The following is a 19,132-nucleotide window of genomic DNA, read 5'->3' as shown; positions in this document are numbered from 1 at the left end:
AACGAGGCTTTAGTTATTGGGATGATGGCACAAGTGACTGGATTTCGAAAGCACAACAGCAGCACTAGGTGCACTGTTAACTGCCAGCGCTCTAGTTACGATGGCACTTTGCTTTTCCTCACAATTTTAAAATCATCAGTGACCTTGTTATTTGAATGGACGCTGAGCCAAAATTGTGTCCCATCAGCAGCGATGTCAGAAGTGTGTAAAGGTCCGAGGTCAGGGGGGTTAAGCCAACAAGTCTTTCTGAGTTCACAGGACAGACTCAATGGCTTCCGGCGTGGCCCCTGGTACTTTGGTTTGGTATGTGACCAGTGATGAGGTCTCCTCCTCTGCCTGGATGTTGGCCAGTGCCTCCACCCTGACCTCAGCCAGCTCCCCCAGCTCCCCCAGCTCCTCCTGCTGCTGCTGCTGCTTCTTCATCTCCCGCTGGTTGATGTGGTGCAGGATTCCAGCCCCCAGAGCGTCTCCCTCCACGTTCACCACTGTGGTGGTGCGATCCCTGTACGCAAAGTGGGAATAAGATGACGAGGTTAGTCCCGACCTTTTGAGTTATCATCTTTCGGTTGCTAGAATCACCTTGATAAACAACTGGATCGCCTTTCTTTGTTCTTAGCTGCACACACGTTTTCAGCAATTTTTCACAAATATGTTTTTCTTTTTACATGAGATTCTTTTTACAAGAAAAAATCTTATTTTACAATCTGGCTTTGTTTTTGGGGAAAAATACAAAATACTATTATTCATTTAAACTGTTTCCCTTCGTTTTCCCCTGCTGGTCCACAGCTGGGAATCCCTGGTCTTTTTTGATCACTGCAATGTACGCAATGCATGTGCAGACGTACTCAGACGTTTTGTCACAGAAGTGTCAGTGGATTCAGAGGTTTTACTCACACAATCCAGTCCACAGCCAGCATGAGGGACAGGTCGTTGGTCGGTAAGCCGATGGCCTCCAGGATGATGGCGATGGTAATAATGCCACCGGCTGGGATGCCTGCTGCTCCCACACTGGAGGCTGTGGCTGTCACCCTGCACATTATAATGACGTTATCTAATGAATGATATAATACTGTTACAAATCCATTGGAACAGATGGAATAAAAAGGGGACTTCCGAACTTTGCTGGCAACTGTTAGAACAACTGTATGTATGGATGACTTTTCGTGTGATTTCTAAGTTCTTGATATAATGTTCTGATCATTCTTTGAACTCACAAGATGGTGAAGATCTGTCCAGCGTTCAGCTCATAGTTGTTGAGCTGAGCGATGAAGACAGCAGCGATGCATTGGAAAAGGGCCGCCCCGTCCATGTTAACAGTGGCCCCGATGGGAAGGATGAAGCGGCTGATGCGTTTGTCCACACCGTTGTTCTCCTCGACACATTTTATCATAGAGGGAAGAGTTGCTGAACTGGTGAGGTGAAAAGAAAAACAGATCATAATAATTTTCCCTGTCAAGTGAAGTCAGTCAAGTTAAGCTAATACAGAACGTTTAGGGTGTCAAGAGTAAATCATTCTAAGAGTTTTCTAAACAATTCAGTTGTTTTAATGAAAAATACCTAAAAATAATAAAAAGGGAACTGGTATTATTGCTTAAATTGCGTATAAGATGATCAGAGCTCAAGATAGGACGTTAAACAGGTCATAATTCCATCTTTACTATTGATTTTATATTGAAAAACAAGTTTTTCGCCCAAACTGTGTTAATCAAGTTATTCGCCTAAAAGCTCAAATTTATTTTTCTTGGTGTCACATTTGTACACATCATGATGACCTTTCATATACCTTTGCCAAATAATCATTTTACTGAGCCAACCTGAACACATCATATATGAAACGGTTTAAAACTTTTCTTTAGATAACCAGCCCATAACTAGCCCATTATTCTGCCCATTTTAACATGAATTTAAAAACTGCTTTATTATTTTAACTGATGGGACTTGGGCCACACAGTCAGATTGTGTGCTGACCACCGCTGCTTTGAATGAATGTTGATGCTGCTGCTACCGCTGCTACTGCGTCTGCACTATTATTGTCAACCAAGATCTTTGGTTTACATTGTGCCGCCAATGTTAAATGTGCTTTATACTTCTATCAAATGACTTAAAAGATGACATTTTGAAAATCCCACAAGTTAAAAAAAATCGAAAATACCTGGAGCAGGTGGCGAAGGCAGTGGTAAAGGGCGTGATGAGGCCTGACAGGAAAACATAGGGGTTCTCTCGTGTAAAGCCAAAGTAGATGAGGGGCAGCACGATGCCTCCGTGGATGATGTGACCCAGGATTGAAGCAAATATGTATTTTCCCAGGCTGGTGACCAGAAGAACCACATCTTCCATCTCCACAATCTTACTGCCCACAAGGAACATGATGCCAAAAGGGATATACCTGAGAGACACAAGGGGGTAAGAATTTATCGGAGAAGATCCCAGCCACAAATGGTTCAGACATGTCAATGCCTGGTCAATCCTGATCTTCAACCAAATATCATTCAGTCCCAATGCAATCCATACATACCACCATCCAGACCACTTTCATAAATACCATATATGCATTCAGCTCTACTCACCACATGATCCACGATACCAGCACCATGGTGGCCTCGTTGAAAGCATTGAAGAAACGAATGAGTTCTTCCCCCTCTTCCCCCAGCTTCCTCAGCGCCACGCCAAACACCATGGCGAATAACACCAGGCCCAGGATGTTCATGCCTTCTGATTCTGTTCCAAAAGGCACCTACAACACAGACAGCAGAAGTCAGTCTGTAGGAGACCAAAGAGACAGTACAAAGATGGTGGGAAGGAGAGCTGTGAGGAACCCTTTGTTTAGTTCAAATGAAAATGGAAAAACTGACAAGTCATGGAGAAGTTTCGACAGGTTTCTTCCAATAGTCATAGAGTCATTTCACTATGAAGCAGAGATGTCAACCTCATTGTGGTTAAAGGAGAAGTCAGGGGGTCTCCAAAGTTATTAGAAGGCATCATCTTGGAACTTTTTTTTTTGTTTGTACAACATTTAGTTCCAATCCATGCAACAACTGTCAAGACATCTTACTCCAATTCAAGCTAAAGGAAAAGTCAGGGGATCCCTCACATACTGTCCATAGGATTTATACTGGGGATCATGAATGTCTGTCCAAAGTTCCACAGCAGAACTTCCATCAGTGATTGAAATACATTGCAATTTTGCCAGCGTATTAAATAACCTTCCATGACATACCTACGCTTAAACTGGACATTGATTGGTTTTTAGATGGGCATGCATGCATCTGATGTCTGCGTTTCTATCAGTTTTAATGGATGAATGAAGAAAAATGTATTAACAGAGTAATTTCCCTCAGCACTGTATAGTCCAAGCAGCCTGCCAGACAAGGCACACCTCCTGCTTTGGCTAGTCTACAGTTGTATAAAAACAAATGAAATGCCAGTACTTCCTGTACTTGGTCCAAAAGGTCAGAACCATCCAAAACCTGCCCTAACACAGGACACAAACCAAACCAAGGTTCAGTATAGTCTGGACCAAGACCACTTCTTTAGGTCAGACCAAGGTCCACCTGTTAAATTGTGGACCATGGTCCGCGGGAGGTTTCACACCTGTAATTCAGACACCCATGATCCATGTCTGTATCTAGGTCAATCATAATTCACCATTTACCCAACAGCAGTTGTAAAGTAAGCTTGGACTGGGACTTTATTTGTAAGCCATATCTCGTGTTCTTTTGTTCGGATGTATGGAAGGTAAAAAATAAAAGATGACTGGAAAAAAGATGAGGGAAAAAGTTCTCAGGTGTTATTTAATGAAGTGAGATCACAGGACAGCGTTTTATGATGGTGGTAATAAGCATCATTAATATTTAAACAATTAAAATCCTGACAAAGCTTGTCAAACAATAGCATGATATATTCAACAGTAGTTCATACATCATCTCTTGCTACAGAGTGTGTGTACGTGGGTGCATATGTCTGGAGGCAGTTGAAGGATTCAGTGAACTGGATGATGGATAACGAATAAGGACATGGACAAATCCTGAGCTCAAACCTCTTCCATTGTCCTGAATACTCCCACAGCTAAACCAGCTTCAGCCCCTGGCACTGGGGGGGGGCTGTTCAACATGACCCATGATAGACAAATACCATGGACCACAGCCAAGATCAGGGGCCTCATTTATAAAGCTTTCTACGCACAAAAACCTTGCGTAGACGGCAGAAATGTGCGGTCAAATGTGCGGTGGCAAAACGGTGGTATTTATAAAAGAATTCTTTGCGGAGAAGTGTGCGTATTCCCACGCAAACTTTTGACCATGCGTAGAGCTCACGCAAGGTTTTGCTGACTCGGGGAATCAGCGACACTCAATGGCAACACCACGAAATAAAGCTCTGTCATCGGAAAAACACACACATCCTTGTGAAATGCATGGCACCCAATATATTTAATCAATTATATGTGCGTACCTATTGTTGCGAATATAGGCTACTGTTGTCTATGGCATGCAGTAATGATGTAGGTTGATTTACTTATCAAGTAGGTCTATACATGGTTTGGTTATATTTTAAATTGAATCTTATAGTTCTACTCTATAATAATAGCCTATCATATACGTCAGGATGTGTGTCCGTGAGTGGCCAGCGGGAGAGCAAATAGTCTTTATTTTAGGCTGTGTGTAAAAAGTAGTTTTGTACAAAGTTAAGGGAGGCCAAACATATTAATTAAAACTATATATTTCGTTAGATAAAATCATGTTATTAATTTAGCAAATTATTTTATGCATCTCTTTCCCATAACAATTCACCCTGGAAGTTTAAACTATAATCTGACGTTGTTGGAAATGTGTTGATCTCACGGAAGGGAAACAATGCTTTGGAATAGACTACAGGCTAATGCACTATTTCACTTCTCACAACACATTTTATATAGGCCTACATATAGTCCTACAGGTTAGCTAATACGTGATATTTCATACAGTACAAAGTTGGGAAAAACATCTTAACAAAGACTATAATGACTGTGCCAATCATGATATGTGATCAGCGCGCGTGTGTTTGTGTGGCAGTTACAGCAACGCATGGCACGGGCTTTCTTCCTTTCTTCCAAAAATCTGGAACTAACTCCCAGAAAACTTGAGGTCTGCTGCAACTCTCAGTTCTTTTAAATCGAGTCTGAAGACTTTTTTGTTTCCATTTTAACCTGCAATTTTTATTTTATTTGCTTCTTTTATTAGCTTTTAAATGTTTTATAATGTGTCTCCATTTTAACCTGCAATTTTTATTTTATTTGCTTCTTTTATTCGCTTTTAAATGTTTTATAATGTTTTATGTATTCTAATCTTGCCCCTGTAAAGCACTTTGAGTGGCCTTGTGTCTGAATTGTGCTATATAAATAAACTTGCCTTGCCTTGCCTTGCCTTCCTTCCCAGTCGCTTTCTTTGCGGCAGGTTGCCTCCCTTTTCTCCTCATGTCAGTCAAAGGTCCGTGCTTATTAAGAGCGTCATCATATTCTGGAGCTATTTAGCATTCGCCATGTAATGGTAGATTGTGGGATGAAACTGGGAGGTGAAGTGGGAGGACACGGGGTGGAGATCGTCTGCGCACATTTCACCGCAGGTGGGTATTTATAAAGGGAAGATCGCGTGCAACTGTGCGCCACACAGTTTTATAAATCTCAATTTTTTTTTGCGCAGCACATTCTTGGCTTTGTGCGAACGCAATGTTTTGGGAAGGTTTCTACGCACACCTTTATAAATGAGGCCCCAGGTCTGCCAACTGTTCCCTTATACTTGGTCAGTGGGTGCAAGCCATGGTCACTTTGGAAAAGTAGGCTAGTTGAATTTATAAGATTACTAGTAGGGGCGTTAATCGCTGGTTTCATCACGATACGATATTAGATCGATTCAATGAGCAACTAAAAAATATTTAAGCAATAGCACATGAGAGTTTTTTTTTTTTTTATTATTATTATTTTTTATTCTTCCGGACAATTACACACAATACGCAATTTTCTCTTTGCATATTTATACATATTACTTTGTGTTATCGTCCGAAGGGTGGCAGGAGAAGCCAAAGGCTTATCAGGTCCCGCCCCCACTGCCATAAGATTCAGATACACAGCTACTGATACAGTTAAAACATTTTTTTTTAAGAAGATGCATTCCAATACATTCCAATTTTAGGTCTCCTTATTCATAGCCAGTGTACAACAGACATGCTTTCCATTTTCCTCTCTGCCTGTGACAATGCAGATAGTGATATGGCCTTGTCCATTTCTTCTCTAGTAGTCTAAACACATCTGCAAAAGTATTCAAAACAGTCAGTCTGTCTGCTGACCTCGGCTGCAGTCCCATAACATGCAGTGTGTTGTCGCTCTATATCAGCGCAGCCGCTGCTGTGATTCGGTCGTAGGTACGAGGCCGCAGGCCGAGTGCCGAAGAGAAACACAGCAGCGCTGATATAGAGCGACAACATTGCGACCTCGAGTGTGATATTGCTTTTATACAGCAGTTTTACAACTTAAATTCACAAGTTAACTTTAAAATAAATGTGATCTTTAATCATTTAAGAATGTATTTGCTTCCGCCAACACAAATAGTCCGACAACAGCAGTCAGAGCGGAGCGCGTTGCTAAGCAAACAACTTGACGGGAGTGAGCTCGTCCTGCAGTGTTTACTCTGGTAACATTAACCACGGCGGCCCAATGTTCTGTTAAAATCACTAAAGAAAAGGAACTGCGGATCTTAATCTAGTTTGTGATAAGGTTCACTGCCCAATCCAAACCCCCACGCTTCATTTCCTAGAGTTTATGAGTGTATTTCGGCCCGGAGGAAGTTATACAATGAGGTGGGAAAGCTAGGCTAGGCTAAAGCTATGCTGCGTCCGGATCGCGTCCGCTCGTATTATTCAGCAGCCTGAGTTTATCTCCACACACTATTGCTGTCTTCAGTAACGTGAGTGTGAGCGACTACCGCACACTGTCTCTGTCTGTGTGTGGCAGCGATGCCCTCTCAAAGGGGGAGTCAACCCCAAGCCACAGTCAACCTGAGTCACACACACACACAGTTTACACAAGTGAAGCTCCGGCTCATCAGTGAGCGGACTGATTTAGTCAGTTTGGTCAGTTTGGTGAACAGTCCCTGAACAGTCGGAGTGATGTTGGACGCTCATATCAGCGCTGCTTCAGAACGCATAGAATGTCTCTCGTCCAATCAAATCACTCGGTCAGAACCAACTGCTGTATAATTGACGATATCACAAAGTTGACTTCGATTCCATTCAGGGCCTGCGATTGATAAGAGACGGTATCATGCCCATTTAACATAACCTGTTACACCTATCAAACAATCCATTCTCCTAGTGGAAATAGTGTCAAACATAGACGTGCAGAGAGATTGCCAAAATAATAGCGTGTATTAAAGACGACCATATGCATAGATTGTGGCCGTTGTAGCGATGCTGTTAGATCTTTCGCCAATTAAACGATAAATCGATATACTGTATATCGATGTATCCTTACAACCCTTATTATTAGTATATAGTCACAGTTTTGCAAATTGAATCATAAAGAAGATTATTGAAGAACCTTATTCAGTCATGAAACTGAAGGGTTCTTCAGTCCATACTGTGTTGAACCATTTGAGCGAGAGAGTGGTGAACAGAACCTTGAAAAACTGTTATTTTTGTAAAACTGGGTGTTACTGTTGTAGAAGCCTAAAATGTCTTCTGTACTACTTTGTGAGAGGATTGAGTGAGGACAGGCTGTACGTTTCGATCCATTGGTTACTTATCTTCTGCCTCTCTCTGATACACCTACAAACTCACCATACACACATCTATGATCCAACATTAGTACATCTAATAGGCCCAGCAGCAACATGTAAGGCTGCAAACACAGCGTTATACCAGGCTGTGTTTGTTCCCTTATTAGACAAACACATTATCAGCCTCATGTGCCCAATGGATATGTCTGGTGGGTCAAGCTAACCTGAAAGCTGGTCAACCCTTTTGACCGATTGGAAATTCACAGCACTACAAAAACATGTCATACAGAAACGACTTTGTCAGGCTTCATGCACTTTAAAGTGGTACCAGGCCAGATCTGAATGTTAAAATAAAACTGACTTCTGTAGGTGAACTAAATACAGTACCTGTGTCGTCCCAAACCATAACTATATTTACTACAATGACCTATTCCCACTATTTCTGAACACAGTCAAACACACCAGGCTTTCTAAAGGTATCAGTACGCTTCAAATGTACAATATTATCTGGATACATCTGAATGCACAGGTTCAAGCACACAAATAAGGATAACAATGCAAACGTGTTTTCCTTCAGAGGCATTCAATATGTCGCACTCTGGTTTATGTTAAGTTGGATGGTGTGAGAATTTTCGGTCTTTAGGATAGTTAATATGAATCTCAATGATTAGTATTACACTTATCGCCTGTCTTATGTGTCTGTCTATCTCTCCAGACAATAGTTCAGCTTTGTCACCTGTTAGGAGACAGTGTGAGGTCAGCTGATCAGATAAAGTCCCCTCCCACTAGACCCTAAGGTTCTTATGGTTCACTGTGTTCAACTCAGACCCAAAACAATGGTACACTTAACGCTCCAAGCCTGGAGCCTTCAGAGATAGCACAAAGTTAAAACACTGCTCTCAGGAAGCATCTGTCAAAACTGAATGGCAATACACTTGTGCTGCTGTCCTGTTCCCCTTGATCAAGCCTGTAATAAATAATGCTTTATAACTCATATTAACCTCTTACTACTGAATAACTTCCATCACAGTGGGCTTGTTGGGACTTGTTGTTTTATCTTCAGAAATGCCCTTGTGTTTCCCTGGACCCTGTATCCTTGCTACAGACAGTAGTGGAGGTATACGTCATGGTAGTGAACCTATCATTAACCTATATATGTTTAACCTAGAATGCCTTGTAGTGATGCACGCTGATTAAACAAAACTGTGTTTGAAAGTGAGATGAACTCCACAGGCTACGTAAGGAGATCTCATCTGCTATTTGCTCTTTGCTTGTTTGCACTCGTAGGCACAGAGAGTAGATAAAAGCCTTTTAACCTCACAGTCATGAACAACTTTAACCCTCCGTTCTGACGTCAGTGCTGCACCAGTGCCAGGGGTTTGAATTATACTGTAAGTATTCTATCAATTAAGACATAGTGTAGTTACAGATCACACACGGTCTTATTTATGTGATATAACATGTATTGTGTGTGTGTGTGTGTGTGTGTATGTGTGTGTGTGTGTGTGTGTGTGTGTGTGTGTGTGTGTGTGTGTGTGTGTGTGTGTGTGTGTGTGTGTGTGTGTGTGTGTGTGTGTGTGTGTGTGTGTGCATGTGTGTGTGCGTGTTGGAGGCTTCTTGTTCCTACCTTTTGATAGAGGGTGGTCCCATTGGTGTCGTTCCCTACAGCGACCATCTTGTATTCAGTGGCATACTGCAACATAGAGGAAAATAATAATTGTAGATAGGCTACGATATGTTTGATGCTAGTGTCAAAATGCAAATATTACTAAGTTTCTGTGCCGATTCATGATACACGATTTAGAGGATTTGAATTCAGGATCGCCGTCTATGAGAGTCCCAAGGGTGCCGTGGCCGAGGAAGTGTACCGTGCTTGGGTAAGGATGGTGCATTCACACTTATCAAACGTACTAGACTTTAGGGGGCAAATGTACTTGGGCACGGTACAGATGGCCTAGTGTGAGTCCTCCCTTAACTGCCTACCAGCTCCAGCGCTGTCCTTATTTTCTTTTAGGCCTACATGGAGTTGACTGGTGTTGATCTTCTCATACAACTCTCTGAAATAAAGTGAACACATGAATGTCAAACTACCCTTTCAAAGTCAGTGGTTCCATCGGATCAGCTCTTGGATGTAAAACCTCAAGTGATGGCTAAATATACTGTATAAAAATAGGCCTACGTATTATACAGTTATAATTGAACAGGTAAAACAGTAATGTGGATTTTCAAACTTTGCAAAGCAGGTTCTTAGTGATGAAAGAAACAACTTGAACACGTCACTACTAAAGAACAAAGTCCGTTCATTCTAAGAAATGCAGCATGTGAATAAAGTTGGGAGGGGGGGGGGCCAGTGTACTGCGGTCCATTCAACAGAGAGAGAGAGAGAGAGAGAGAGAGAGAGAGAGAGAGAGCATTGGAGCAGTGCGGGTTGCCTCCTTTACTCCTACAATGCTGTCCCTCTTACTCCATTTCTTTACACAGCCCTATAGGATAAAGGATCTCAATATCTTGGCAGATATATCGACTTTATAAGTTCTTGACACTGCAACATACAAACTTAAATAGCCATTAAAACGAAAAAGACAGCCTTCCCCAGACTCTAAAAATCCTTCCCTTAATTTGTTTAAAGGTCTGTTTGAGCACCTAGCTGCTTGTCATTTTGTGTAAATCTCCCCGCTCTCTGCTTTCATGGTTTAATCCACGGTTGGACCCATTCCACAGGAGCTCTAGCCCAGTATAGGCTGATGGAGAGGTGGGGGGGGGGGGTTGTATTGTACTCTATGACCTGGCTGTACTTAAAAGGTCCATTTTGCCATTTGTGAATAATTCACTCGCCTGGTTGGTTTTAGGTAAGTTTAAGGCGATTGGTTCAAATACACGAGTGTGCACTTTCCTTTTGGTGTGTGCATAGCCCATTTTCTATCCCTATGCTTTCGTCCCCAAATATTGAACTTTCCTGTGATTTTAGCTTTTAGCGGACACGACGGTAATGCTAGGAAAGTGGAAGCGGGCCGCGGGAATCGAGAGCAGCGAGGCGAGGCGGGGTTGCTAGGCTGTCTGGAATGGAATGGTTTCTCCATGGTAACGGCTGGTAAAGGGAAAAGGGAAGAGAGGTGTTTTGGACGAACAGGGTGCTAGCAGTCTGTATTCTGGACTTCTCCTCATTAAGAAGCATTATCAAGCTCTCAGCGCGGACAGCCAAGGAGTTACAGCTGCTGTAAACCAACGTGGAGTGGCAACGTCGTGAAATAAATTCAGTTGAACAACAATCCACACAAGACACAGACAGGTGGTGAGGGAAAAAAAACAAGACAGAATGTGGCAATGAAAAATGGCATTGGTGGAAAAAAAAATAAGAAGTGAGGTGCTGGCACTTACAGAACGGAAAGCAGAAGCCACCAGGTTAGCAGGGAATAAATTCCTGCAAAAGGAAGAGGAAAAACACTGTTAGATCAACAGAAAATGACTACGAGAATACTCCTGTCTTTCTCTATTTTGATTCTACTGTATAGCCTATTAGACAGGCTAAAACATCAGGACATATTAAAGCCTGCAAAAGCAATCAAAACAATAAATGAATGTATTTCAGTACAGCGTGGTTAACCCGTCTGAGTGATAGATTGTTCACATCAATTGGTTTAGCATCACATCACACTTCTTGCCCTTTGGCTCTTTTCCCAGGATCTTCCACTAAGTCCACTATTCCTCTAAATTCCCTGACAGAGCAGTTGTTCTGGCAGCGACTGTCTGGTTCATTATTAAAACAAATCAACAAGTTCTTTACTAGGATGAGAGAATCCTGGAGGGTTCGCTGTATTCATTAAACACTTTACTTTTCCTTTGTTTAACTTTCATATCAATGAAATGTTCATCTAAGTTAAGTCTGTATTCGCTTAGCAGCTTTCAGGGTTTGGTTGTGGCCTGTGTATTTTTAAATAAAATTAATTAAATGGCGCTTAATCTTCATTGTACATATTTTTTTAACCAATCATGCCTTTTAATAAGACTGAACTATAACAGCTGCACTTATTTAACCAAGGAATTTACCAAATTGTCAAGGTTAATCTCATAAATTAGGTTGAATATTACACACTCAAAAACCATGGGTTAAATGTTTGACCCAGTTCCTAGATAGGAGGGCTAATGGTTCATTTTATTGGGTTATTTCCTGAATACTCAGTAACACGAATGACCCAAATTGGGTTAAAATTAACCCAGGGTTTTTTCACACACACACACACACACACACACACACACACACACACACACACACATGCTCCAATGAAACTCAGCTGTGACCTTAGGGCAAAAATAACGCATGGAAAAGTCCCATCAGGGCACCCCTTCACATGTAATAAAAAATAAAATCTAGGATCATGTGCTAGTAGAGCAGTTAATTTTCTAGCCAAAAGGTTGAACACATTGGTTGGAATTAAGATTTTAAAAAGGGCGATAAGGCACTCCAAACCAAAAGTGCAGGGGTGGTTGCCCCCCTACTCTGCTGACCAGGTTTTACCAAATATTGACAAAGCAGGGTACCAGGGTGAACCATTCATCTGGACTCTTATGTTTCTGTTATTTGTAGACATCACTCAACCAAGCATGAGTCAGCATGCTTCAGCTCCCTGGGTCTGTCTTTAGTTGACAAACCCCATCATGTGCATATGTATTCTCTTCTACATTTTTGCATACTTTTTGCTATGACTCAATCTAAAAACAGTGTGCAGCATCATTATGTTTACCCTATATACAATAAGTTGACTTTATAATAAAGAGATGAAAACAAGAGTGGCCGCCTGCAAAGGTTTTCCTTGGCTGTAGAAGTGCCATGCTGAGTTTATTTTCACTTCTGTACGAACAGACAGGGATTACTTTACACGTATTAATGTGTGTTTGTTGTAACTCTATGCCCCAAGGTCACACTGTCTTGTGCAAAGAAATACAGACTTTACGCATCTATTCACAAGGCCAAGACCCCAACCAAGCACTCCACACCATAACTTTGCCTTCAGGCCAAATCAGATGCAGGATGTCAACTCTACATGCAGTTAGCCATAATATCTCCTCAAAGTAATTTCTTTATTTCCTTATGCTGCTGAGAGATGTAATGTTTTTTTTTAAAGTTCTTGCGCCCACAGCAGGCTTCCCACTCGTCTTCTCTCCAAGAGGGCAAAGGTCAGGTTCCCTCCTGTCACATGACCGAGGCAAGGATCTGGATTAACCCTGGGAAACCAGAGCTGAAAGCTGGCAAACACTTCCCACTGAGAGCCCCCCCCCCCACCCTCCTCCCCCCCAACCAACCACACACTGAGCCCCATGGCTGGCTCTGTGTGGATTGATTTCTAAAGGTCTGTTACATAACAACTTGATTTTCAAATTAATGGAAGCCAAGCATTGTGAAGGATCCCTCTTAATTCAAGGCAGCAGAAAAGGCTTATTCAGCTAATGTGAGGAAGCCGTGATGATGTTGCACAGGGACACAGTCAGTGAAGGGAACAGCTCTGGGTGGGTGGATGGATGGCTCAGAAAAACATCAGAATTCAACATCGGAGACCGCTGCTTGTTTCACGTTTCCAAATCACAGTCGGCATTGTTTTTATGTTCAGTGTTATTACCATATCATTTACGAACGAGTATTAGGGCCATGACAGAGATAAGAATATGACCAGGATTTTGTTTTAAGTAGGTTATGCACTGCGTTAAGGTTGGACAGATGTTGACAGATTCGAACTTCCGGGATCGATTTGAACTTTTAGGCAAGCCTTTTCCCTCTGTCCCGTGGCTCTAATCCTCCTCCTTAATGGTTCCCTAACCTAACCATGTGTTTATCAGGGCTCCAGAGTGCGCCTAATTTGGGCGCACATGCGCCCAAAAATCTGTGGAGTGCGACCAGATATTTCCACTGGTCGCACCAGTGCACCTGAAATTGATCACGTCATATTAAATGTAATATTGGGTGTTGTGCTGCACGATTCATCTAATTGCGATGTGAGCAGCTAGTGCAATTACATAACCGCAAAATTGGCTGCTGCGATTGCGATTCAATGTAGGATAAATGTGCGCGCGTGTGTCTATACGTTCCAACTGCTCCTCTCGTCTTTTTGGTAGCGCCCCTCTGACAGTGTGTGTGTGTGTGTGTGTGTGTGTGTGTGTGTGTGTGTGTGTGTCGGTGTGTGTGTGTGTATCTGCGCGCGCACCTACACGGCGTGCAAGACGGTTGCCGAGTCGACAGCAGAGTAAACAAACAAACATGGACGCCGACGCGCAGCAGCATCCATGCTGAACTGTGACGGAAAACAAAGGCATATAAAAGAGTTGCCTACCATGAACTGTCTTTGGGTTGAAAAAAAACTCCTTCAACTCAGTATCCGTCTACCTGTAGTCCAAAAAAATAAAAAAAATGCGCACAGCTGCTGCTGCAGACGGGCTCAGAGAGTCGGCACCGTGCGCATCAACAGTCATTCAAAGCAGCGGTAGTTATCATACAACCGGACGGTGTAGAAAGTCCTGTCAGTTAAAAATAGTTATCCAGTTTTCAAATCCATGTTAAAATCGGCAGGATATAGCATGTGATATAGAGCTAGTTAGCTTAAAAAAAGTTGCTAACGGTGTCAAATGTGTTGTGTTCAGGTCACCTCGGTAATATAAATTTTAGGCAAAGGTAAATAAAAGGTCATCATGGTGTGTTCAAATGTAACAAAAAAAAAAAAATTTTGGTTTTTGGAGAGAAATTTTAATAATACAGTTTTGGTGAAAAACTTGTTTTTTCAGCAATATAAAATAGATAGTAGCCTAACTATGGAATTATGACCTGTTTAACATCCTATCTTGAGCTCTGATCATCTTATGGGCAATTAAAGCAATAATACCAGTTATCTTTCAACAAAATAATAGAAAAGTATGGATAGTGGTATCGATAAAGACCCGGATCGATAAGGAGACTCGATAATGCTTATAAAGACTATTGTCTTTGGAAGAATGCATTTATTTTAATGGGGAAGTATTTTTTTTTTTTTATTACATTTTTTAACTATAATTTTTATTATTTTGAAAACAGTATAGGCCTAGTAGAAGCTTTATTTTTTATATTTTCACTGATTCTTAATATGTGCTTGTTTTAAATTGAGATCAGGTATCGAAGCTGTCAATATTCTCAAATCTTCCTTGAAAACCAAGAAAGTAGAATCATAATAGCCTACCATTTATTATATTGCGTCGCAAATCGCAATATTGGCCACTATAATCGCATTTCTCCAATTCATGCAGCACTAATTTGGTGCACCCAAAATATATGCTGGTGCACCTAGATGAAAAAGTTAGGCGCACCGGTGCACCCAATGAAAAAAGTTAGTCTGGAGCCCTGTGTTTATTATTGTTACCATGACAACAAAGTCCTCTAAACATACACTGTTTTCATTTTAGCCGAAACTCAACCACAGCGTCTTGACATCATGTAGTAGACAACGTATCAGTGATGTTTAAAGGGTTTTAAAGGCATACACAAACTTAAAGAAAAACTCCTTCTCTGAATTAACTTTCAAATCTTGCTGGTTTACTGGCCTAATCCTTCATGAAATGTCAGAGCAACTGGTGGTCACCAGTGCAAATAGAGAATGACGCTCCAGAGTAAGGAATGAGAAATACATGTGGACTGTCCACCTGCTATATGCTGATAAACTAGAAGTGCTGAGGGCAGCATATCGTGTTCAGTTTGTACTACCACTACAATGCTGCTGCTGGGGTTTACTCCTCCTCCTCCCCCATTCCTCTCTTTCAACGGCTGTCAGCTTTCCCTCACACTGTGGGGACTTATTATTAGGACTGCTCCTGTAAGGCCCGCTGAAGGCCATGCAGTGAGCATGCTGATATGTATAGGGCTGCCAGTCAATGCTATATATATTTATATATATATATGCTGCCAGTCAATGCTATATATATTTATATATATATATGCTGCCAGTCAATGCTATATATATATATATATATATGCTGCCAGTCAATGCTATATATATTTATTTATATATATATATATATATATTTATTTATATATATATATATTTTACCATTTTCATGTTCATTTTCATTGTTCATTGAATATGACAAGTAACGTGTGTAGAGCTTCAATGCAACTATAAATGGACCAAAGTATCAGGTCAGATGCAGACAGGTGAAAATGTACAACTGTGCCTCTGCCTGCTTAAATGAAAAAGCATACAGTAATCAATTTTCCCCTGTGCTTACTTCATCTCAAGATAGTGAACCGGTGTCAAGGTCTCTCTGGAGGCAGGTCATTTACCACTGCATGTCCCCCCCCCCCCCCCCCCCATGACACCAAGAGCCCCTTTTATGACGTGTAGGATCCATCGATGGGTAATATATCACATCTGCTATATAAGGGGCTGGGAGCACACCTTGCTTGGCCATAAAGCCTTGTTGTGTCTGTTATAATGCTACATACAAGATGGCATTCATGATTCTTGGCACCTTATTCATCCTGCTACTAAAAGTTGAATGCTGAAACACTCTTGGGCACAGCCATAGTTCTGAAGATTGGCAACAGAATTGAGTAAAGATTCATTAATTATCGTGCCCACTCACTAAGTACTTAACATGCCTCAGCAAACCTCCCCCCCCCCCCCCCCCTTTCACTCAAGGGACAAAGCTAGAAGGAAAAGCCTGACTGAGTGGCACTTGAGCATAGCCTTACAACTGCACTGCTGGACTAGAAGTGGTAAAAGTGGAAGTAGGCTACTGTTACTTGACTATAGCATAGGGGAAAGAGCAGCATTTTACCGTGGGATTAATTAAAGGTAATTGATGTACTTTAAGGGTCATTAAGTCTGTAACGATGTATGATCAATTTGTGTGTAAAATCGAGGTGTGCAGAGTAACTACAAACTGATTGAGCGTATGCAGAGGTGAAATGTAACTAAATAGAAGTACTCTACTTAAGTACATGTTTCAGACTAGTTCATCTTTAAGCCTTTACATACAGACTAAATACTCATGATACTTGAATACTTTTCTAATCAGATACTTTTGTTCTTTTACTCAAATGCTACTGTAATAGGTCACTTGTAACGGATTCATTTTTAAAGTAAGGTTTCTCCACTCATACTCATGGTTTTCAGGTCGGACTACTCTTTACACCACTGAACATGCGCGCGCACCAATCGGACGGCTCCATGCGTCGAGCCGCTCATGCGTGTAAATAAGCAAGTGTTCCCAATGTGCCATATTTCCCATCTGCAATATCGAACCATATATTTCATATTCTTCATTGGCATACATATGAGTGTTTCATTGTTCAGTTTGTTTAGAAACTAATTCAAGTGTTACACAGTAGCCTACCTGGCCAGATCTAAGAAGGAGTCTGCGGTCTCCTTGTCCTTGCTGATGCTCTCCAGTCCCAGGCTGTTGGTGTTCAAGCCCCCCGCGCCCACGCCGGGTTTGATGATGAAGGCCAGGGCCACGCCGATGGACGAGGCGATCAGCGTGGTCACCAGAAAGTAGCCCACCGCGATGCCGCCCAGCTTACCCAGGGAGCGCGTGTCCAGGCTGGCTGCGCCGGACACCAGGCTGCACACCACCAGGGGCAATATGATCATCTTCAGCATGCGGAGGAGCATCTCTCCCGGGAAGGCGAAGTAAGTCATCTGCGCCTTGGTCAGGTTCATGTTGCGGACCATCATACCCAGCCCGACGCCCACCAGCACGCCCGACACAGTCATGATCACCAGGAGATTCTTCCTGAGAAAGTCCATCACTTTCTCCCTGCAGCTCCTCTTCGCGCCGCTTTTCTCCACGATCCGGTCGGTGGAAGCCGAGCTGGGCAAGGCGTGCCCGTTGATCTCGCTCTTTTTCTCCATCTTTTTTTATTCTTCTGGTAAAGAACGGTGGTCCAAGGCAGCGTGGGATGAATGGGAAGGCTAGTTGAATGCACACACTCACACACGTTTGGCACACGGTCTGTGTGGAGGCTGAAGGCTGGAGCGGGTGTGAAGCACTGAGCGTAAAGCGTGAGGGAGGGAGAGCCAATGGAGAAGGAGCGACGACACAAAAAGAGCCGGTGGAACATGCGCACAGCACACACAAGCCGGTACTTAATAACCCAGCAAAATGATGCAAGAGTAAGGGGGATTGCCAGGGTATCTCAATGTGAGCAATGTGGCACATTTTTCCTGTTAACTGAATAATTACATCATGATTAAAACGCCAGAAAATTACTGTTTTGTTCATTTCCCTGGTTCTTTGCTGCCCCATTCTCTGCCCGGAGACTGTTTTAAACAACACAAACAAAATAACAATTTAGCTATAATATCTTAGTAACCAAATGCATTACACACAAAGCCCACTTTCTAAGTAGATAGTCGTTCTTTTTAATGAAAGATGTATCTGGTCTCTTGCTGTGCTTTGCTCATAAGTAACCTAGGTTACATAGTTCAAGGTTTACTCGATCAACCAACGAGTCGTCATTTCACCAAAATATCAGACGCAGTGACTTTCTCAGCAGTAAGAAACCTACACAGAACATGAGGGTTTGAGCTCCTTATTTATTCACTTTAATTCATAGATCCTTGCACTTCGAGTCTCCTGAAATTAAAGGCTATAACCAGGTTTTGTATTATTATTATTATTACGTCTAAAAGCAGTGAACAATCCATGTGAGGTGGCTCTAAAGCAAGTGACCTGTCATATCCACAAACAGTAAGAATGATGGTTATGCGCCAGAGGGCTGTCAGCACCATGGCCAGCGCTCTGTGCCTCCTAGGGGGCGCTGTTGCTTGCTTTTTTTCTTCATAAAATCATTTTTTCTTTTTTTAATGGCAGCTCATTGCAGCACTGAAATAAAATTTATCAAATTCAAGAAGAGTAGGCTACTCATTTAAAAGAGCAGACATAATCCAAACATATATAGACTAATCGTCTTTCTGAGGTAAGGACCGCCATGTTGCACACAATGGCCTTTATATATACATGAACTCATTGCACCTCTGGTATTTAACCACAAGATGGCAGTATAATAAAGCTGTTTTGTAAGTGCCCACACAGCAAAGGTATGCTGTGGCAGTACATCAGAATAGAACAATGAAAAAAGGTATTTGATGTCTCTTTTTTTGTGGCATCTGTCTTTTATATTTTCTGTTCTTAACTTATATATAGTATTAGTTTAAGACAGCACTTTTTATTACATTGGCTTCTCAATAAGGTTTATAAGTTTACTTGTATCATTCTTATTCTTATTCAGCATGTATTAACCCAGAGTTGAGCAAATGAGCGTAGATGTGAATGGTCTTTATTTCAAACCGTAAGAAATGAACAGTTAATCATAAATGTGGATTATCTGTATATTTACTGGTAAAATATGAACAGATGAGTCAGGACGT

The 19,132-nt window shown here is 41.8% G+C and overlaps 1 protein-coding gene across 1 annotated transcript; it reads right to left on the bottom strand.

The window, feature by feature from the left end:
• Positions 1-252: 252 nt before the first annotated feature.
• slc1a4 (solute carrier family 1 member 4) lies at positions 253-17,614 on the bottom strand (the record flags this gene model as incomplete). The annotated part of the gene is made up of 8 exons (XM_080036909.1): positions 253-502; positions 895-1,029; positions 1,215-1,409; positions 2,153-2,386; positions 2,568-2,734; positions 9,373-9,438; positions 11,124-11,166; positions 17,097-17,614. The coding sequence occupies 8 exons, from the start codon at positions 17,612-17,614 to the stop codon at positions 253-255; spliced, it is 1,608 nt and encodes a 535-aa protein (XP_079893035.1).
• Positions 17,615-19,132: the final 1,518 nt, after the last annotated feature.

Source organism: Ammodytes marinus (genome assembly GCF_949987685.1).
Source record: "Ammodytes marinus genome assembly, chromosome: 11".
Classification (NCBI taxonomy): Eukaryota; Metazoa; Chordata; class Actinopteri; order Uranoscopiformes; family Ammodytidae; genus Ammodytes; species Ammodytes marinus.
Note: the sequence above shows the minus strand (reverse complement) of the source record. Positions and strands in the feature narration are given on the sequence as shown.